The sequence below is a fragment of the Diorhabda sublineata genome, chromosome 4 (genome assembly GCF_026230105.1).
Source record: "Diorhabda sublineata isolate icDioSubl1.1 chromosome 4, icDioSubl1.1, whole genome shotgun sequence".
NCBI classification, from domain to species: Eukaryota; Metazoa; Arthropoda; class Insecta; order Coleoptera; family Chrysomelidae; genus Diorhabda; species Diorhabda sublineata.
Genome location: NC_079477.1, coordinates 35559617 through 35583681, shown reverse-complemented (window position 1 = coordinate 35583681; position 24065 = coordinate 35559617). Strand labels below are relative to the sequence as shown.

Here is a 24065-nt window from a genome sequence, read left to right as displayed (position 1 = left end):
TCCCTTATATATCCCAAACCATCAAACTTATAGATTTATACTTATACTCAGTCGATTCAGAATTAATTATTCTATAAATACTCAAATTTTCATGTATTTTCTTCAATTTGTTTCCGAGATACAAGCTGATAAAGTTTGGTGTTGATTTGAACTTAACGAAAATGTCATGATCCCATAATTTCCCTTGTATATCCCAAACCATCAAACTTATAGATTTATACTTATACTCAGTCGATTCAGAATTAATTATTCTATAAATACTCAAATTTTCATGTATTTTCTTCAATTTGTTTCCGAGATACAAGCTGATAAAGTTGGGTATTATTCTAAACTCATTAAAAACGTGTTAACATTATAATTTCTCTCTTATTTTCAAAACAATCAACCGTATAATGTGATACACTCACTCAGTAGATCAAAATATTTTTTTTTTTTTGGATATAATTCCATCAAAATTAAATATATATCACGCTTTCCCCAAATTTGATAACAAACGATTATTCCCAATATATTTATATCACAGTATCGAGTTTTCTCAACCGAACTACTAAATCCGGCAACGCCGCTCGAAATTACACGTTCGACTATCACGACGCGCATTTTCAATTCCAGTATAACCGAATGGCGCGAACCGTACACTCGTCGCGTGGTTCTAAGACGATTACATGTGCACAACGTAACCAGTTTACATAACATTCACGCAGGGCCACAACCTAACCTCACAAACTCAGTGCTGCATCGCGAAAGGGCCCTATTACGTAACTGCATCGTCATTGTTATAATGAAATAAACGATGCGGGAGTACGAGGTTCGTAAAACAGAATTATCGCATAATTACCCCGATTTTTTAACCTCCCTCGGTACGTATACGAAACCTAAACTAAAGTGTGACGGTAGAATTTTACGTAAAGATACTGAACGTATTAGAAAATTCAAAAAATTACGGAAACCTCGTAATTATTATTTGAAGGAGTTCGGTAAAGCTTTATTTCGAGCTATGGATCAAAATCGACTTTTGTTTATGTGTCCTTTATGCAGGAAAGTGCTCGAATGTCCGATGACCGTCGAGTGCGGTCACACTTTTTGTAAGGACTGTATAGATTCGGCGGAAAACGATTTTTTCGATACTTGTGTTGTTTGTTTGTTGAAATTAACGTCTCAGAAACGTCGCGTTAATGTTTTGGTACAACATCTGGTGGAAAAATGGAGGGAAAGGAATAAAAATGATAAAAGAAATGCAAGTAAGTCGATTATTATGTAATTCATTCGTAAGTTTTGTTATCTTTAGAATTTTAACGATATTATAAGTTTTAAAATGAATTTCAATGTCATTTATACCTCTTACGTAACGTCTGCATTTATATTTTTTTAATAAACGCTTCGTATATTACGTAATTTAATCTAAAAATCCAGTTTTTTAATAACTTTTTTTCAATACGTTATAACTAATTTTTTTTCCTCACTCTGTATTATTTAATGTATCAATAATACATCAACAATTATTTAATTATATTTTTGTTTATTACAAACATCATGTATTACGTATTTAAACCCTTAAAACCCATAGGCGTAGAATTATTTAAAAAATACTTTATTCGCCTATTTACTACTACAAAATAATATTAATTATTATAAAATATTATTGTTATATTCGAAATAATACGTTTTACTCATTTTTTTTTTATAAAAAAACCTCTTATATCCGAGATTTCAATTTTTTTAATTATTTTCATTTCGGGTTTGTTACGGTCCTGTTCTTTAACTAATCGGGGTCATTGCGGTCAATCTTTTGTTTCCAGACAAACGCAAACGATCCAGTTAAAAACATTTATATTAAGGAAAACGGTAAATAGAGACGTTCTGTATAATATTTATTGAAATTATTAAACAAATTCGAATGGAATCGTGAATTTTTTTTTTGTTATACGTAGGGACGTTTCGTTGTGGTGCTAATGACGATGTATTTCAAGTTTAAAGGTCGATGACCCAGGAATTTTGGCAGTCGAAATAACTATACCGACTAATTGTTATTATACGAGGTGTTCGAATATTTCGAGACAGGTGATTTTTCGTTTGTGTTGCAAAATATTCTTGTGGTTTGATACGAGGGATGGTTTGAATGGTGTACGGGGCGATTGTGATAAGTTAGAATCATAATTTGTTGATTGGTTGATGACGGAATTTACTTTTTAGAATTGGGTACGAATTTGGGCATTATTTATTATAAATTTTAATGATACAACGTCCGAATATGCGTTTGAGTAGATAATTTGAATGAAAAAGTATGGTTCCTTCATGAATAGTGCCCAATAGTGAATATTTAATTGAAAACACAGTTTTGGACATCATATATTGCACATTTTGCAAATATGACATGGAAAATAGTAAAAACCAAATACTTGTAGGTGATAATATACGTAAAGTGGATTATTCACATGGATAATTTGGTTTTTCTCAGGATTAGTGCCCAATAGTGAACATTAAATCGAAAAATGCATTTTTGGGCACCATACATTGCACATTTTGCAAGCAGTACTGTATAAAACAAATACCTATAGGTGAATATATGCATTAAATTGTACAATTTAAATGGAAAAGTGGGTTTTTCTCATGAATAGTGCCCAATAGTGAATATTTCTTTAAAGAATACAATTTTGGGCGCCATCTATTGCACAATTTTACAAATATGACTTTGAAAATAGTATAAACCAAATACCTGTAAGTGAAAATATACATAAAGTGGGTAATTCATATGGATAATAGGGTTTTTCTCATGAATAGTGCCCAATAGTGAATATTTCTTTAAAGAATACAATTTTGGGCGCCATCTATTGCACAATTTTACAAATATGACGTTGAAAATAGTATAAACCAAATACCTGTAAGTGAAAATATACATAAAGTGGGTAATTCATATGGATAATAGGGTTTTTCTCATGAATAGTGCCCAATAGTGAATATTTCTTTAAAAAAGACAATTTTGGGCGCCATCTATTGCACAATTTTACAAATATGACGTTGAAAATAGTATAAACCAAATACCTGTAAGTGTAAATATACACAAAGTGGGTAATTCATATGGATAATAGGGTTTTTCTCATGAATAGTGCCCAATAGTGAATATTTCTTTAAAGAATACAATTTTGGGCGCCATCTATTGCACAATTTTACAAATATGACGTTGAAAATAGTATAAACCAAATACCTGTAAGTGTAAATATACATAAAGTGGGTAATTCATATAGATAATAGGGTTTTTCTCATGAATAGTGCCCAATAGTGAATATTTCTTTAAAAAAGACAATTTTGGGCGCCATCTATTGCACAATTTTACAAATATGACGTTGAAAATAGTATAAACCAAATACCTGTAAGTGTAAATATACACAAAGTGGGTAATTCATATGGATAATAGGGTTTTTCTCATGAATAGTGCCCAATAGTGAATATTTCTTTAAAGAATACAATTTTGGGCGCCATCTATTGCACAATTTTACAAATATGACGTTGAAAATAGTATAAACCAAATACCTGTAAGTGTAAATATACATAAAGTGGGTAATTCATATAGATAATAGGGTTTTTCTCATGAATAGTGCCCAATAGTGAATATTTCTTTAAAAAAGACAATTTTGGGCGCCATCTATTGCACAATTTTACAAATATGACGTTGAAAATAGTATAAACCAAATACCTGTAAGTGTAAATATACACAAAGTGGGTAATTCATATGGATAATAGGGTTTTTCTCATGAATAGTGCCCAATAGTGAATATTTCTTTAAAGAATACAATTTTGGGCGCCATCTATTGCACAATTTTACAAATATGACGTTGAAAATAGTATAAACCAAATACCTGTAAGTGTAAATATACACAAAGTGGGTAATTCATATGGATAATAGGGTTTTTCTCATGAATAGTGCCCAATAGTGAATATTTCTTTAAAGAATACAATTTTGGGCGCCATCTATTGCACAATTTTACAAATATGACGTTGAAAATAGTATAAACCAAATACCTGTAAGTGTAAATATACACAAAGTGGGTAATTCATATGGATAATAGGGTTTTTCTCATGAATAGTGCCCAATAGTGAATATTTCTTTAAAGAATACAATTTTGGGCGCCATCTATTGCACAATTTTACAATGGAAGCCATATATTGTAAATTTTTACAAACATGACGTGAAAAATGGTATTAAACAAATGCCTGTACATGAAAATATGCATAATAGTAGCTAATTTGAATTAAAAAGTAGAATTTTCTTATGAATAGTGCCCAATAGTGAATATTTCGTTAAATATTACAGTTGTTGGCCCAATTATCGAAAATTTTTGTGAATGGGATGTCCAAAATGGCATAAAACAAATACTAGTCGTTAAAGTTCATAATTTACAAAGAAAATTTGAATTTTATTAAGATTAATGCCCAATAGTGAATATTTCGTAAGAAAATACAGTTTTGGGCGCCATTTATAGCAATTTTTTGCAAACATGACGTGAAAAATGTTATAAAACAAGTACTGGAATGTAAGGAATGTAAGTTTTTCTTATAAATAGTGTCCAATAGTGATTATTTGATGGAAAAATAGAGTTTTGGGCACCATATACTGCAAATTTTTACGAATATGACGATAATAAACGGATGAAACAAGTGCTTGTCGAGGAATTTGAGTTTTTCTTATAAATAGTGCCCAATAGTGATTATTTGATGGAGAAATAGAGTTTTGGGCACCATATACTGCAAATTTATACAAATAAAACGTGAAAAATTACATAAAACGGATAAATTTAGTTAAATAAAAATCAAGGAGAGCAAAAACCGAACAAAATTCACTGTAGACATAGAAGAAAATGCGTGAAATTACCAATTGAATCGAAAAGAAGACAACGACGTTGAAATTGTCGTCATAGCAGGTCATTTTTTGTAGCATAATGTCTTCGTTAACCAAAAAAAAAAGAAAAAATAATGTAACTTATAGTTGGCGATCGAATTTCATGGTTTATGGGTCCGACATCGATTATTTTCCATTGGTCGACTAACATAACAAAAGAAACCGCGTCGCAACGCTAATAATTTCAATGGGGTCATACTCGTTGCGTTGTATCTGAAGCAGTGGCGTAGATAATAGGTGGAAAAAATCGAAAAAATTGCGAAAAACGAAAATCTGTGAGCAATCTTCGAACTGCCCACATTTCGGTGTCATTAATCGATACGTTTTCCATTTTTATTAACGAATAGTGCCCAGTACTGAAAAACGTAGTTTTGGGCGCCATTTTTTATTTTATATTATACAAAAACTCAAAAAAATCGTACAGAATGAAAATCAGTAAGTGAATTTATGTAGTGCCCACATTTGGGTATCAATTGTCGATGTTTTTCCATTTTTATAAACGAATAGTGCCCAATAGTGAATATTTCGTTGAGAAACGTAGTTTTGGGCGCCATTTTTTGTTTTATTTTATGCAAAAATTCAAAAAAATCATACGGAATGAAAATCTGTAAATGAATTTACAAATAGCCCACATTTGGGCATCAATTATCAATATTTTTCCATTTTTATAAACGAATAGTGCCCAATAGTGAATATTTCGTCGAGAAACGTAGTTTTGGACGCCATTTTTAGTTTTATTTTATACAAAAACTCAAAAAAATCATACGGAATGAAAATCTGTAAATGAATTTACAAATAGCCCACATTTGGGCATCAATTATCGATATTTTTCAATTTTTATAAACGAATAGTGCCCAATAGTGAATATTTCGTCGAGAAACGTAGTTTTGGACGCCATTTTTAGTTTTATTTTATACAAAAACTCAAAAAAATCGTACAGAAGGAAAATCTGTAAACGAATTCACAAACTGCCCACATTTGGGTATCAATTGTCGATGTTTTTCCATTTTTATAAACGAATAGTGCCCAATAGTGAATATTTCGTTGAGAAACTTAGTTTTGGGTGCCATTTTTTGTTTTATTTTATGCAAAAATTCAAAAAAATCATACGGAATGAAAATCTGTAAATGAATTTACAAATAGCCCACATTTGGGCATCAATTATCGATATTTTTCAATTTTTATAAACGAATAGTGCCCAATAGTGAATATTTCGTCGAGAAACGTAGTTTTGGACGCCATTTTTAGTTTTATTTTATACAAAAACTCAAAAAAATCGTACAGAAGGAAAATCTGTAAACGAATTCACAAACTGCCCACATTTGGGTATCAATTGTCGATGTTTTTCCATTTTTACAAACGAATAGTGCCCAATAGTGAATATTTCGTTGAGAAACGTAGTTTTGGGCGCCATTTTTTGTTTTATTTTATGCAAAAATTCAAAAAAATCATACGGAATGAAAATCTGTAAATGAATTTACAAATAGCCCACATTTGGGCATCAATTATCGATATTTTTCAATTTTTATAAACGAATAGTGCCCAATAGTGAATATTTCGTCGAGAAACGTAGTTTTGGACGCCATTTTTAGTTTTATTTTATACAAAAACTCAAAAAAATCGTACAGAAGGAAAATCTGTAAACGAATTCACAAACTGCCCACATTTGGGTATCAATTGTCGATGTTTTTCCATTTTTACAAACGAATAGTGCCCAATAGTGAATATTTCGTTGAGAAACGTAGTTTTGGGCGCCATTTTTTGTTTTATTTTATGCAAAAATTCAAAAAAATCATACGGAATGAAAATCTGTAAATGAATTTACAAATAGCCCACATTTGGGCATCAATTATCGATATTTTTCAATTTTTATAAACGAATAGTGCCCAATAGTGAATATTTCGTCGAGAAACGTAGTTTTGGACGCCATTTTTAGTTTTATTTTATACAAAAACTCAAAAAAATCGTACAGAAGGAAAATCTGTAAACGAATTCACAAACTGCCCACATTTGGGTATCAATTGTCGATGTTTTTCCATTTTTACAAACGAATAGTGCCCAATAGTGAATATTTCGTTGAGAAACGTAGTTTTGGGCGCCATTTTTTGTTTTATTTTATGCAAAAATTCAAAAAAATCATACGGAATGAAAATCTGTAAATGAATTTACAAATAGCCCACATTTGGGCATCAATTATCGATATTTTTCAATTTTTATAAACGAATAGTGCCCAATAGTGAATATTTCGTCGAGAAACGTAGTTTTGGACGCCATTTTTAGTTTTATTTTATACAAAAACTCAAAAAAATCGTACAGAAGGAAAATCTGTAAACGAATTCACAAACTGCCCACATTTGGGTATCAATTGTGGATGTTTTTCCATTTTTATAAACGAAAAGTGCCCAATAGTGAATATTTCGCTGAGAAACGTAGTTTTGGGCGCCATTTTTCGTTGAATTTTATATAAAAACTCAAAAAAATCGTACAGAATGAAAATCAGTAAGTGAATTTACAAACTGCCCATATTTGGGCGTCAATTGTCGATGTTTTTCCATTTTTATAAACGAATAGTGCCCAATATTGAACATTTGGTTGGAAAATACAATTTTAATAAATATAATTCGAAGAAAGTCAATTTAGAAAAGTATAAAGATGTTCTTAAGTTGAAAAAAAAAATATTTGACACGTGTAATTCATCATATTTCGCAGTCCACTTTATTTTTAAAGTTTTATCGGTAATATTTTGAAGGCTTCGATGTTACGAAGTACGTTAGTTTATTTTTTGAAGGGGATTTCGTTTATTTTCTGTTCGATGCGAATATTGAAAGTGCTTCTTTCTTAGATACAGATCGAACAATTACATAACCTAATTGATTAACGAATGTTCATTTTACAACCACGGTTGGATTTTACATAAAATGTTTGTTATACAACGAATAAAGAGATGGGACGCAACAAAACGTTAGCGGCATACGAATTCTCGGTCGAACATCTGTTTTGGTGTATAATTTTGAGAGGAGTAAACTTTGATTACCTGTATCTCAGAAATTATATAAGATAAATGAAGATTTTTAAGAAAAGTTATATTTGATCCCCTATATCTCAGAAATTATTGAAGTAAAATTATTGAAAATTAGACAGTTTATTAATAGATCAATTCTGAATCTATGGAATTTTTATATGACATCCTAAGTTTATTAGTACGTGTGATATAATAAAAATTAAACGAGCATGAATCTTTTTAAGAAAAGTTAACTTTGATCCCCTGTATCTCGAAAATCATTCGAGGAAAACGAATGAAAATTTGACGGTTTATTAATAAATCTAATCTGAATCAATGGAATTTTTACATGACATCCTAAGTTTATTAGTACGTGTGATATAATAAAAATTAAACGAGCATGAATCTTTTTAAGAAAAGTTAACTTTGATCCCCTGTATCTCGGAAATCATTCGAGGAAAACGAATGAAAATTTGACGGTTTATTAATAAATCTAATCTGAATCTATGGAATTTTTACATGACATCCTAAGTTTATTAGTACGTGTGATATAATAAAAATTAAACGAGCATGAATCTTTTTAAGAAAAGTTAACTTTGATCCCCTGTATCTCGGAAATCAATCGAGGAAAACGAATGAAAATTTGACGGTTTATTAATAAATCTAATCTGAATCTATGGAATTTTTACATGACATCCTAAGTTTATTAGTACGTATGATATAATAAAAATTAAATGAGTATGAATATTTTTAAGAAAAGTTAACTTTGATCCCCTGTATCTCGGAAATCATTCAATGAAAACGAATGAAAATTTGACGGTTTATTAATAAATCTAATCTGAATCAATGGAATTTTTACATGACATCCTAAGTTTATTAGTACGTGTGATATAATAAAAATTAAACGAGTATGAATATTTTTAAGAAAAGTTAACTTTGATCCCCTGTATCTCGGAAATCATTCGAGGAAAACGAATGAAAATTTGACGGTTTATTAATAAATCTAATCTGAATCAATGGAATTTTTACATGACATCCTAAGTTTATTAGTACGTGTGATATAATAAAAATTAAACGACCATGAATCTTTTTAAGAAAAGTTAACTTTGATCCCCTGTATCTCGGAAATCATTCAATGAAAACGAATGAAAATTTGACGGTTTATTAATAAATCTAATCTGAATCAATGGAATTTTTACATGACATCCTAAGTTTATTAGTACGTGTGATATAATAAAAATTAAACGAGTATGAATATTTTTAAGAAAAGTTAACTTTGATCCCCTGTATCTCGGAAATCATTCGAGGAAAACGAATGAAAATTTGACGGTTTATTAATAAATCTAATCTGAAGCTATGGAATTTTTACATGACATCCTAAGTTTATTAGTACGTGTGATATAATAAAAATTAAACGAGCATGAATCTTTTTAAGAAAAGTTAACTTTGATCCCCTGTATCTCGGAAATCATTCGAGGAAAACGAATGAAAATTTGACGGTTTATTAATAAATCTATTCTGAATCTATGGAATTATTACATGACATCCTAAGTTTATTAGTACGTGTGATATAATAAAAATTAAACGAGCATGAATCTTTTTAAGAAAAGTTAACTTTGATCCCCTGTATCTCGGAAATCATTCGAGGAAAACGAATGAAAATTTGACGGTTTATTAATAAATCTAATCTGAAGCTATGGAATTTTTACATGACATCCTAAGTTTATTAGTACGTGTGATATAATAAAAATTAAACGAGCATGAATCTTTTTAAGAAAAGTTAACTTTGATCCCCTGTATCTCGGAAATCATTCGAGGAAAACGAATGAAAATTTGACGGTTTATTAATAAATCTATTCTGAATCTATGGAATTATTACATGACATCCTAAGTTTATTAGTACGTGTGATATAATAAAAATTAAACGAGCATGAATCTTTTTAAGAAAAGTTAACTTTGATCCCCTGTATCTCGGAAATCATTCGAGGAAAACGAATGAAAATTTGACGGTTTATTAATAAATCTATTCTGAATCTATAGAATTTTTATATATAATCCTACGTTCATCAGTCTACGAGATATAGTCATTAAAAGGTATATATGACGTACTCTATTTACAATTTCTTGATTTGTCCTTAGAAAATAATAATAACCGTGTCTATACATTATATAATAATGTGTTTATCGTAAATAACCACGTTTGTCTAATGAATATTAATTAATGTAAAGCACTTTGATTTTATACAGTATCAACAACAATTTTCCATTTATTCGTAAACATATTATTTTTCTTATATAACTTTAATTTAATATAGTCGTATCTTTCAATGCACCCCTCGTATTACATTCTTAATTATTTTTAAGAAACATCCTTTGAAAATGACCTTCCCAAATATGTGTCACTTATCTATTAAATTCTGGTCTATATGATTTTTTAATTGAGGTTAGGTTAATCGAAAAAAATCGATTGTGTCACGATTCCAAATTTTTGATCACATATTCAAAATAATTGAATTTTTTTAGGAATAGTCGAGCTCAGTCGATACAGGGATGAATCTATGAAATATACACGTTTTTTCTTCGATTCGTTTCCGAGATACAGACTGATAGAGTTTGGTGTCGATTTGAACTTATCGAAAATGTCATGATCCCATAATTTCCCTTATATATCCCAAACCCTCAAACTTATCGTTTTTTACATATACTCAATCGATTCAGGATTAATTTCACTATAAATTGTTGAATTTTCTTGTATTTGCCCTAATTTGTTTTCGAGATATAGGCTGACAAAGTTTGGTGATGATTTGAACTTATCGAAAATGTCATGATCCCATAATTTCCCTTATATATCCCAAACCCTCAAACTTATCGTTTTTTACATATACTCAATCGATTCAGGATTAATTTCACTATAAATTGTTGAATTTTCTTGTATTTGCCCTAATTTGTTTTCGAGATATAGGCTGACAAAGTTTGGTGATGATTTGAACTTATCGAAAATGTCATGATCCCATAATTTCCCTTATATATCCCAAACCCTCAAACTTATCGTTTTTTACATATACTCAATCGATTCAGGATTAATTTCACTATAAATTGTTGAATTTTCTTGTATTTGCCCTAATTTGTTTTCGAGATATAGGCTGACAAAGTTTGGTGATGATTTGAACTTATCGAAAATGTCATGATCCCATAATTTCCCTTGTATATCCCAAACCAATAAACTTATAGTTTTTTATATATACTCAATCAATTCAGGATTAATTTTATTACATATTATCCAATTTTCTTTTATTTGCTCCAATTTTTTTTCGAGATATAGGCTGACAAAGTTTGGTATCGATTTGAACTTATCGAAAATGTAATGATGCCATAATTTCCCTTGTATATCCCAAACCATTAAACTTATAGATTTTAATATGTACTCAGTCGATTCAGGATTAATTTTACTATAAATTGTTAAATTTTTTTGTATTTGCCCTAATTTGTTTTCGAGATATAGGCTGACAAAGTTTGGTGTTGATTTGAACTTATCGAAAATGTGATGTTCCCATAATTTCCCTTGTATATCCCAAACCATCAAACTTATAGATTTTTACATAAGCTCAGTCGATTAAGGAATAATTCATCTATAAACTACGAAATTTTGAAATTTTTTCTTCGATTATTTTCCGAGATACAGGGGCTCAAAGTTCGACGTGTACGTCATCGACCTCAATTTTGCGATCTACGAATTTTGCAAAATAAAAAATAATCAAGTTTTTAGTTAGGAAAAAAAAGGATTAATGAAATACGTTGCATAAATAATAATTATTTATCGTATTAAATCATAGCGGTGAATTATGAAAATTTCAATCCGCACACTTTCAAATGAAAACCTTGTACTCATTTCACAATATCATTCAATGAATTTACACACTCTTATTCTCGATTTACGCTCTAAACAACGACTCAGTTTTCCTTTATTTCGATTAATTGTTGTAATCAAAAACAACTAAAAATATTATTGATAATATCATAGAAATAAATAAACAACTATTATTGGTTTAATATGGTTTGAATAATCAAAATAATTTAACAAACATTATCCCATAATTTTCCCCATATCTTCTAAACCATTGAACTTAGAGATTTATGCATTCACTCATAAGATTTAGAAATGATTGTTTTATATAATGTCCACATTTCATAAATTTTCTCCAATTATTTGCCGATATACAGGGTGCCAAAGTTTAGTTTCAATTTTTACTAATCGAAATTATAATTATTCCATATTTTCCCCCATATCTTCTAAACCATTGAACTTAGAGATTTATACATACACTCATAAGATGTAAAAATGGGTGGTTTATAAAATGTCCAAATTTCATAAATTTTCTCCAATTATTTACCGATATACAGGGTGTCAAAGTTTCGTTTTAATTTTTACTTATCGAAATTATCATTATCCCATAATTTCCCCCATATCTTCTAAACCATTGAACTTAGAGATTTATACATACACTCATAAGATTTAGAAATGAGTGTTTTATGAAATGTCCAAATTTCATAAATTTTCTCCAATTATTTACCGAGATACAGGGTGCCAAAGTTCAGTTTCAATTTTTTTCATTTCCTCAATATCTTTTCAACCATTAAACTCAAAAAAATCATGGCTTTACCTGGTGAATAAATGAATAAATTGATTCATAAACTGTTAAATGTCGACGTCGATTTTTAATCCGAACACAGAATTAAATTTATTCAATGATATTAACCCATATCGTGGCAACAACACCGCTGAATTTAGCAATCAATTTCAATGTCGTCTTGTGACTGTTATATAATTCTTGCGTCTTATGATTTCGATACAATTGAACACGAAACGTTTCGTAACGTTAAAATTTGCCGTTTAAACTCGCCATTCATTTCTATTACAACAAAAATTTGATTTCGTTACTAACCACCCTGTATTTTCATTGATAATAAGCCACCCTATATGTTGTGACGTTATTTAGAAGTGCTGTAACTTTCGTACTCCCCTGTATATCGGAATATCACCGTTGAAAGGACGTTTAGGTTGTTTTTTTTTAATTAATTATTTGGTAGACATTTTTCTTAGTGTATGGATGGTTTTTCGAATTTATATTTTTCGGATATATAATTATTTGCGCGGGAAAAAACCGGATGGGCGTTCTTGAACTTGAAAATGAAGTAGTTGAATAAATATGGATATGAATATTTAATATCTTTCGATTTGGAAAGATTTCCTCTATGACCTGTCAAATTTTAAATTCCGTCAGTTTCCGAGATACAGGGGATTAAAGTTATATTGAATTTTGATTAATCAAAATAACATAGTTTTTTAATTTTACTAATAGTTCCATAACTGTCAAAAATAGAGCCTCATACTATAGATCCATCGATTCATAAAGAATTGCTCTATAATCTGTGACATTTTCGAATTTTAAATTCCATTAGTTTCCGAGGTACAGGGGATTAAAGTTAACTTGAATTTTGATTAATCAAAATAACATAGTTTTTTAATTTTACTAATAGTTCCATAACTGTCAAAAATAGAGCCTCATACTATAGATCCATCGATTCATAAAGAATTGCTCTATAATCTGTGACATTTTCGAATTTTAAATTCCATTAGTTTCCGAGGTACAGGGGATTAAAGTTAACTTGAATTTTGATTAATCAAAATAACATAGTTTTTTAATTTTACTAATAGTTCCATAACTGTCAAAAATAGAGCCTCATACTATAGATCCATCGATTCATAAAGAATTGCTCTATAATCTGTGACATTTTCGAATTTTAAATTCCGTTAGTTTCCGAGATACAGGGGATTAAAGTTAACTTGAATTTTGATTAATCAAAATAACATAGTTTTTTAATTTTACTAATAGTTCCATAACTGTCAAAAATAGAGCCTCATACTATAGATCCATCGATTCATAAAGAATTGCTCTATAATCTGTGACATTTTCGAATTTTAAATTCCGTTAGTTTCCGAGATACAGGGGATTAAAGTTAACTTGAATTTTGATTAATCAAAATAACATAGTTTTTTAATTTTACTAATAGTTCCATAGCTGTCAAAAATAGAGCCTCATACTATAGATCCATCGATTCATAAAGAATTGCTCTATAATCTGTGACATTTTCGAATTTTAAATTCCATTAGTTTCCGAGGTACAGGGGATTAAAGTTAACTTGAATTTTGATTAATCAAAATAACATAGTTTTTTAATTTTACTAATAGTTCCATAACTGTCAAAAATAGAGCCTCATACTATAGATCCATCGATTCATAAAGAATTGCTCTATAATCTGTGACATTTTCGAATTTTAAATTCCGTTAGTTTCCGAGATACAGGGGATTAAAGTTAACTTGAATTTTGATTAATCAAAATAACATAGTTTTTTAATTTTACTAATAGTTCCATAGCTGTCAAAAATAGAGTCTCATACTATAGATCCATCGATTCATAAAGAATTGCTCTATAATCTGTGACATTTTCGAATTTTAAATTCCATTAGTTTCCGAGGTACAGGGGATTAAAGTTAACTTGAATTTTGATTAATCAAAATGACATAGTTTTTTAATGTTACTAATAGTTCCATAACTGTCAAAAATAGAGCCTCATACTATAGATCCATCGATTCATAAAGAATTGCTCTATAATCTGTGACATTTTCGAATTTTAAATTCCATTAGTTTCCGAGGTACAGGGGATTAAAGTTAACTTGAATTTTGATTAATCAAAATAACATAGTTTTTTAATGTTACTAATAGTTCCATAACTGTCAAAAATAGAGCCTCATACTATAGATCCATCGATTCATAAAGAATTGCTCTATAATCTGTGACATTTTCGAATTTTAAATTCCATTAGTTTCCGAGGTACAGGGGATTAAAGTTAACTTGAATTTTGATTAATCAAAATAACATAGTTTTTTAATGTTACTAATAGTTCCATAACTGTCAAAAATAGAGCCTCATACTATAGATCCATCGATTCATAAAGAATTGCTCTATAATCTGTGACATTTTCGAATTTTAAATTCCATTAGTCCGAGGTACAGGGGATTAAAGTTAACTTGAATTTTGATTAATCAAAATAACATAGTTTTTTAATTTTACTAATAGTTCCATAACTGTCAAGAATAGAGCCTCATACTATAGATCCATCGATTCATCAAGAATTCTTCTATAATCCGCCCAATTGTCAACTTTTTAACCCTATTTATTTTCAATATACAGGGTTCTAAAGATTAATAAAAAATTTCTCCGGTAAAATGACATATATATCTAATTCTACTAATATTTCAGTAGCTATCAAAAATAGAACTTTATTGTATAGTTCTATCTATTCAGAAAGAATTACTCTATAATCCATCAAAATTTCACATTCTCAACTCTACTAGTTTGCATTATACGGGGGCGCAAAGTTCACTCACACATTATTTTTAATTTAATTTAAACAAATCTCCATATGAAAATCTGGGACATCCTATATAGTTACTGTAGTTACTATGTATTCTGACGACTTATGCATTACTCGGAAACGCGTTATATAAACTTGACGTAGTATAAAGTATATTGATTACGACGAATCGGCTCTTTAGAAGTTACGTTGAAATTATATTTCATTAAAAGAAATCTGGCAACCGCGCCATCCTGTATAAGGACTATATTTGTATAAATAAAACGAAGTTATCGTAAAAATATTATATCGTCGCTAACTGATGCATATTGGATGAGTGTACAGTTAATTTTGAGGTCGTTCACCACAATTTGTTTGAAATTTGGCAACATACCCGAATTATCTGTCGTTAATACTAATTTTAATGTTTGTAATAACCCCCAGGACGATAACGAAATTTTTACAAATAGATGGCGCTGTTAATTGCATAAAACCGATTGTTTCCATACATAATTGGTCATATCACTAACAGGTGGCGCTTAATACTTAATATATGTTATTGATTTATAATTTAAACAGAACCGGACTAAGGTAAAATTTGAATCGTTTGTTTTTACAAAATAAATTAATTCAATGAAATCGAATACAAAATTGCTATACCGGGTGCGTCTATAATGTTAAAACTATATTAATTTCAAGCTCGGAATCTACGTATTCTAAAGGTTTTATTCTCAATGGCTTTAAACAAAAATATTTTTTTTATTTATTTCAGATGTGGTACCGAATACGGAAGATATATTAGGCGTGGCGCCTAGGTACCACCTTCGGTCCGGTTACGCGGGACTTCACGTTAAAAAGGACATGCAGAATAAGGTAAATACGAGGATTTTTGGTGGTACCGAGCGTACGTGTTCGCCCGTTTTAATTTCGTTTGATTTTTCTTGTTTCAGATATCGAGTTTGTTGGAGAAATCCACAGAGAGGTTGTCGTATAAAAAAGCAAAACGAAAAACGAGAAACGGTGGTATTTGTGGTACGACTTATTGGTTTGAAGGACAGCAAGGATATGGACACGTTCAGGAAACTCTGGATAGCGTTTTTAGAGAAGTTGATGATATTCAAGGTAAAATATTTTGAGTGGTACTGGAGGTGGTACTACCCCAAATTATGTGTTCTAACTATTGAATTTTTGGTAGTACTTCAAATAGCAAAATCTTGATATCTCATTCTTTGTATTGGTCCCACCGAAAATATCGTGTCGTATTTGATGGAATTTCAATGTTGGTAGTACTGTTTACAAACAAAATCCAAAATTTTTCTCTAATTCTTAAATTTTTGGTACTGGTAGTAGTTCAAGTCGTAAAAACTTGATATCTCTTAGTTTGTAGTGGTCCCACCGAAAATATCGTGCCATATTTGATGAAATTTCAATGTTGGTAGTACTGTTTACAAACAAAATCAAAAATTTTTCTCTAATTCTTAAATTTTTGGTACTGGTAGTAGTTCAAGTCGTAAAAACTTGATATCTCTTAGTTTGTAGTGGTCCCACCGAAAATATCGTGCCATATTTGATGAAATTTCAATGTTGGTAGTACTGTTTACAAACAAAATCCAAAATTTTTCTCTAATTCTTAAATTTTTGGTACTGGTAGTAGTTCAAATCGTAAAAACTTGATATCTCTTAGTTTGTAGTGGTACTACCGAATCTATCGTGCCATATTTGATGAAATTTCAATGTTGGTAGTACTGATTACTATCAAGATCCAAAATTGGTAGTACTTCAAATAGCAAAAACTTGATATTTCATAGTATGTAGTGGTACTACCGAAAATATTGTATCAATTTAATTAAAATTTCAGTACCGGCAGTACTTTCCGTAACAAAAACAGCTTATCACGTTCTATAAAAAAGTTCTACTGCATATTTTATGTTCTAAATCTCATCTTCGCTATTTCTTTTGGTAAACCGAACAGTACTACCAAATATCGTACTAAAATGCATCTAAATATCACTACAGGTAGTACTTTTTTAGTTCTATTCTAAACAATATCAATCTAAAATGTATTGTTGTGTTGTAGTACCGAATATTTTGATTTTGGTACTACTTCGTCTCGTAGAAATTTGACATTATAATCTAAAAACGGTACTACACGTGATATGGTATCGTAATTCATCTAAATATCACTACAGGTAGTACTTTTTTCGTTCTATTATAGACAATATCAATCTAAAATGTATTGTTGTAGTGTAGTACCGAAAATTTTAATTTCGGTACTACTTCGTCTGGTAAAAATTTGAAATTATAACCTAAAAACGGTACTACACATGATATGGTACCATAATTCATTCAATTATCAGTATTGGTATTACTACCATCGACCGGTACTACCAAAACTTTGAAATTTTGACTTATTTCCACAGAAGAAGCTCTGAAAACAAGTTGGAGCTGCATATTATCCTGCGACTTAGAATGCATCCTGTGCAGCAGATGCATTTTGGATCCTGTGACGACTGGTTGCGGACACACGTTCTGTCGTGGCTGTTTAACCCGAGTACTCGATCACGGTCTCCCCTGCCCCCTATGTATGACCTCCCTCACCATTTCGGATTATTCGAGGGGCTCCACGGAAGTACTACAAGAAGCCATCAAATTCCTAGTGCCACAAGACTACAATGAAAGATTGGCGATCAATTTGGAGGAGAGTTCGATACTGGACAACGGTACCGATGTGAGTACCGCCATAATCGATCGTTTCGATCAGTTTTGAGGTTAGATTTTCCGATTTCAGGTACCGGTGTTTATTTGTACGAACGCTTTTCCGGGCGTCGCTTGCCCTTTGTACGTTTACGAACCGAAGTATCGTTTGTTGGCGAGGAGGTGTCTTCGATCGCCGACCAAACGTTTCGCCATGGCGGGAAAAGACGCCGGCGGCGATAAGTTCGTCCAATACGGCACTTTGTTGGAAGTCAGGGATGCCGTGAATCTCGAAGACGGTCGGTTCATTTTAACGACGGTCGGTGTGCGGAGGTTCAAAGTCGTCAGTAGAAGCGAACAGGTGAGAAACTTTAATTCAAATGCGTCACGAAACTTTTGGAAGACCCTGTATGCATTTTTGACGTTTTCGATTTTGAATTTGACGTTTTTTGACAAGAGTTCAACATTTTTGTCGCTTTTGACATTCCTAAATGTACGTTTGACGTCTTCGAATGTATTTTTGACGTTTTGCGATATATTTGTGACGTTTTTAAATTTTCTTTTGACGTTTATTCACAAAATATTTACATTTTTGACAAACTTAAATTTTTGACGTTTTTGATATTCCTAAATGTACTTTTGACGGGCTATAATTTATGTTTGACGTCTTCGAATGTATTTTTGACATTTTCCGATATATTTTTGATGTTTTTGAATTTGCGTTTGACCTTTATTCACAAAATATTGACATATTTAAATTTTTGACGTTTTTGATATTTCTAAATATACTTTTGACGCCTTCGAATGTATTTTTGAATTTGCATTTGACGTTTATTCACAAAATATCACCATTTTTGACATATTTAAATTTTTGACGTTTTTGATATTCCTAAATGTACTTTTGACGGGCTTTAATGTATGTTTGACGTCTTCGAATGTATTTTTGACATTTTCCGATATATTTTTGATGTTTTTGAATTTGCGTTTGACCTTTATTCACAAAATATAGACATATTTAAATTTTTGACGTCTTTGATATTCCTAAATATACTTTTGACGCCTTCGAATGTATTTTTGACATTTTTCGATATATTTTTGACGTTTTTGAATTTGCATTTGACGTTTATTCACAAAATATCACCATTTTTGACGTTTTTGATATTCCTAAATGTACTTTTGACGTGCTTGAATGTATATTTGACGTCTTCAGATATATTTTTGACATTTTCCCATGTCTTTTTGACGTTTTTGAATTTGCGTTTGACTTTTATTCACAAAATTTTAGCATTTTTTACATATTTAAAATTTTAACGTATTTTATATGACGTTTGATATTTATTAGTATACATTTGACATGCCTAAATGCACGATTGATGTATTTTTGACATTTTTTGACAAAATTCCAACGTTTTGACGTTTTTTGTATAACGTTTGACATTTCTAAATGTACTTTTGACTACCTGAATGACCGTTTGACGTTTTGGGATGTTATTTCGAAGTTATTAAATGAGTATTTGACATTTTCGAGCGTCATTTTCACGTATTTGACCAAACTTTTGACATATTTAAATTTTTGAAGTTTTTGACAGTTCTAAACGCCCGTTTGACGTTTTCAGTTGCATTTTTGTTATTCTCGGATGTATTCTAGAATGAACGTCCGACTTTTTTGACAGTATAACTACATTTTGAAATTTTTTGATAAAATTTTACAAATTTGAAATTTTAGGATAAATGTTTGACAAACTTTGACGTTTTTGGTAATCACTAAAAGTGGTTTACAGATTCCTGTTGAAGTTTTTGGATCTACTTTTAGTATACTCCTGTCAAATTTTGACATATTGTGACATTTTGACTATTTCTACACGTACTTTTTTCGTTCCCGAATAAAGTTCAACAATTGGATGTACATTTCACGTCTACATACGCGTATTTGACGTTTTCGGTTAAAATTTTGACATTTTTGAATATAAATTTGACATTTTTGAATATAAATTTGACATTTTTATATCAAATTTCAACGTTTTTCGAAATGCTATTCCTTCAGGACGGTTACGACACGGCACGAATCAATTATATGAAAGACAACGACGTTCCTACGGAAAAATTACAAGAATTGATTTCTATACACGAAAGGGTCTACAATAAAGCTTCCAAATGGATAAAATCATTGAAACCGAAAGTATTGGCCGAAGTGGAAAGGCTCATAGGGAAAATGCCGAATGTCGAAAGGGATTGGTTCCAATTACCCGACGGACCATCGTGGACGTGGTGGTTGATGCCCATTTTACCACTCAGCTCTCAATTGCAAGTGAGTCAATTTTTTGATACATCCTGTACAACATTTATTAATACACATATTTGAATACGAATTTTTTTAATAATATATTTCCTATGGCATCAAAATAACAAGATTTTATATTAATTGTGTGGGACATTCTGTATTACAAATTTACCTGAAGTTTCAAATTTATCATTTTTACGCGTTAAAACTGTGGGACGTCCCGTATAACAATGTTTTATTATAAATAGTGGGACATCCTGTATTACAATATTTGACATCAAAATTGAAGTAGATTTACAAAAAATTGTAAATTTGTTATTTTTTGCAACCAAAAATGTGGGACAAGCTGTATAACAAAATTTTATATAATTTGTGTGGGACATTCTGTATCACAAAATTTTTCGCACAAACGTAATTAGATTTACCTTAAGTTTCAAATTCATCATTTTTACGCGTTAAAATTGTTGTACGTCCCGTATAACAATGTTTTATTATAAATAGTGGGACATCCCGTATTACAATATTTGACATCAAAATTGAAGTAGATTTACAGAAATTGTAAATTTGTTATTTTTTGCAACCAAAAATGTGGGACAAGCTGTATAACAAAATTTTATATAATTTGTGTGGGACATTCTGTATTACAAAATTTTTCGCACAAAAGTAACTAGATTTACCTAAAGTTTGAAATTCATCTTTTTTTCGCGTTAAAATTGTGGGACGTCCCGTATAACAATGTTTTATTATAAATAGTGGGACATCCTGTATTACAATATTTGATATCAAAATTGTAGATTTACAAAAATTTGTAAATTTGTTATTTTTTGCAACCAAAAATGTGGGACAAGCTGTATAACAAAATTTTATATAATTTGTGTGGGACATTCTGTATTAAAACATTTTTCGCACAAAAGTAACTAGATTTACCTAAAGTTTGAAATTCATCTTTTTTTCGCGTTAAAATTGTGGGACGTTCCGTATAGCTATGTTTTATATACATACTGGGACATCCTATATTACAAAATTTTTTACGCAAAAGTACTAGATTCATGAATATTTCGATATTGTTCATTTTTATGAGATTAAAATTGGGGGACGTCCTATATAAATCGATTTTTCACTGAAAATGTGGGACTCGTATTACAAAGTTTTTCAGACAAACGCGAATTTTTAAATTTTCATGGGACATCCTGTAGGACAATGTTTTAAATGACTTTCCATGAGATTAATATTAATACAATCTGACATCTAAATTACGGGACTTACTGTATATCACGAGAATTGTAGGGTATACTGTATAACAAGAGTTGTAAGATATAAATTGTGGGACATTCTGTATCACAAGATTTTTACGCAAACTCGACTAGATTTCCGAAAATTTCCTACAATCCTACACATCTCGATGTGACCAAATTTAAAAGTCCTCATAGGGTCCAAATATATTTTAAATGACACCAAAAGTCGGGACGTCCTGTATACGTAGATTTTTACAAAAAATAACGTAATTTTTTACGTAAATTATGAGACATACTGCACAAAAAGTTTAATTGTTGCAATACATATATATTTATTGAATTAAAATTGTGGTCCGCACTGTATAAAAGATTTGAGGTTATGTTTATGTTTCTCCAGGTGGGGTTTCTGAGTACGACCAGCTTGGAGAAACGACTCAGAGCCATCGACAAGATGTTGGAGCACATGAAAATCCGCATGAAGGCTTTGGAACGAAACACTGTTGCCTGCCCGCAGGAAATCGATTCCATAGATTATTGCGGCGATAATGGCGGTTCTTTCGATATGCCATATAATAATTAAATATTTATTGAAAACAACTTTTCGCTATTTATTACCGAAACACATCTTTTTATCGAAATTTCGAAAAACATCATTATTGCTGACAAACCCTGTATGCGAAAAAATTTATTTCACACCAACGGTGTACGTTTTGATTCTAATTATTCTTGAACGTACATTCGAATCGCGGTTTTGGATTAACGTTTAATTTTATTTTTTTTTTTCTAATACAGGGTTTCTCGTTAATACGGATCGCAAGTAATTGTTACGAACGTCCGTATTTTTTCGAAAATTTCGTATTGTATGGTTTTTTTCTCTTCCCAAAAATTAATATTTATATCGTACAATCATTTTAACATAGACAAATTTTTGGATTCTCTATACTGTAGTTTTCCTACCATAGATATAGATAAATAATAAAAAAACCTGTATATTTATATCTATATATATATAATGTGACCAAAAATCTATTTATTTTTCTAAAAATTTTTTATTTCCATATATTTTTTTCAATATTCGATAAAACTCGAAATATGTCGTCGTGCGCTTGCGTATTCTTTTAATTTCTTTCAAAGATTAGTTTTAAATATTATAAATTTCATATTTATTTTTTTTCCATGTGATAATATTTTAAAGCAATTATTTATTAGTTCGGTCATTATATGAAAAACATTTTCTTAAATAAACTTTTTAAATGAACGCCTACTTCAATTTTACCTCTACCTTACCCAAAAATCTTCTAGAATCATTTGAAAAATGATTTAGAATAGTATAAAATGCTTTAAAAAAATATAAAATCATCTAAAACAATCTAGAATGGTCTTAAGAATGCGCTGAAACGATCTAGAAGCGTCTAAAACGATCTAGAATGGTCTATAGAATGCTCTGAAACGATCTAGAATAATCGAACACGACCTAGAATTGTCTACAGAATGGTATATGCTCTGAAACGATCTAGAAGCTTCGAAAACGATCTAGAATAGTATAAAATGCTTTAAAAAAATCTAAAACCATCTAAAACGATCTAGAATGGTCTTTAGAATGCTCTGAAACGATCTAGAATGGTCTTTAGAATGCTCTGAAACGATCTAGAATGGTCTTTAGAATGCTCTGAAACGATCTAGAAGCGTCTAAAACGATCTAGAATGGTCTATAGAATGCTCTGAAACGATCTAGAATAATCGAACACGACCTAGAATTGTCTACAGAATGGTATATGCTCTGAAACGATCTAGAAGCTTCGAAAACGATCTAGAATAGTATAAAATGCTTTAAAAAAATCTAAAACCATCTAAAACGATCTAGAATGGTCTTTAGAATGCTCTGAAACGATCTAGAATGGTCTTTAGAATGCTCTGAAACGATCTAGAATGGTCTTTAGAATGCTCTGAAACGATCTAGAAGCGTCTAAAACGATCTAGAATGGTCTATAGAATGCTCTGAAACGATTTAGAATAATCGAACACGACCTAGAATTGTCTACCGAATAGTATATGCTCTGAAACGATCTAGAAGTTTCGAAAACGATCTATAATAGTTTACAGAATTTCTAAAACGATCTAGAATAGTATAAAATGCTTTAAAATAATCGAAAACGATCTAGAATGGTCTTTAGAATGCTCTGAAACAATCTAGAATAATCGAACACGACCTAGAATTGTCTTTAGAATGATCCTGAGTATCCTGAAATGATCTTGAGTGATCTGAAACAAACTAGAAGCGTCAAAACGACCTAGAATGGTCTATAGAATGCTCTAAAATGCACTGAAACGATCTAGAAGGGGGTTCAGAATAATCTAGAACGGTCCAAAGTGTACCAAAATGGTTTAGAATCATCTGAAAAGCTAGAAAATGATCAAGAATAGTCTAAATTGTTTAAAAATGATCTAGAATATTCCAAAAACGAGCTAGAATCGTCTGAAGTGGTCCAAAAACGATCAAGAATGATCGCAAGTTTTTCGAAACGATCTAGAATAATCCAAA

General features: G+C 30.4%; 1 protein-coding gene across 1 annotated transcript; it reads left to right on the top strand.

Annotated features, from left to right (window-relative positions):
• Positions 1-454: 454 nt before the first annotated feature.
• LOC130443480 (LON peptidase N-terminal domain and RING finger protein 3) lies at positions 455-22781 on the top strand. The gene is made up of 7 exons (XM_056778141.1): positions 455-1241; positions 16086-16186; positions 16264-16435; positions 17734-18041; positions 18102-18368; positions 20052-20315; positions 21921-22781. The coding sequence occupies exons 1-7, from the start codon at positions 794-796 to the stop codon at positions 22101-22103; spliced, it is 1743 nt and encodes a 580-aa protein (XP_056634119.1). The 5' UTR covers positions 455-793; the 3' UTR covers positions 22104-22781.
• The last annotated feature ends 1284 nt before the right edge of the window (positions 22782-24065 follow it).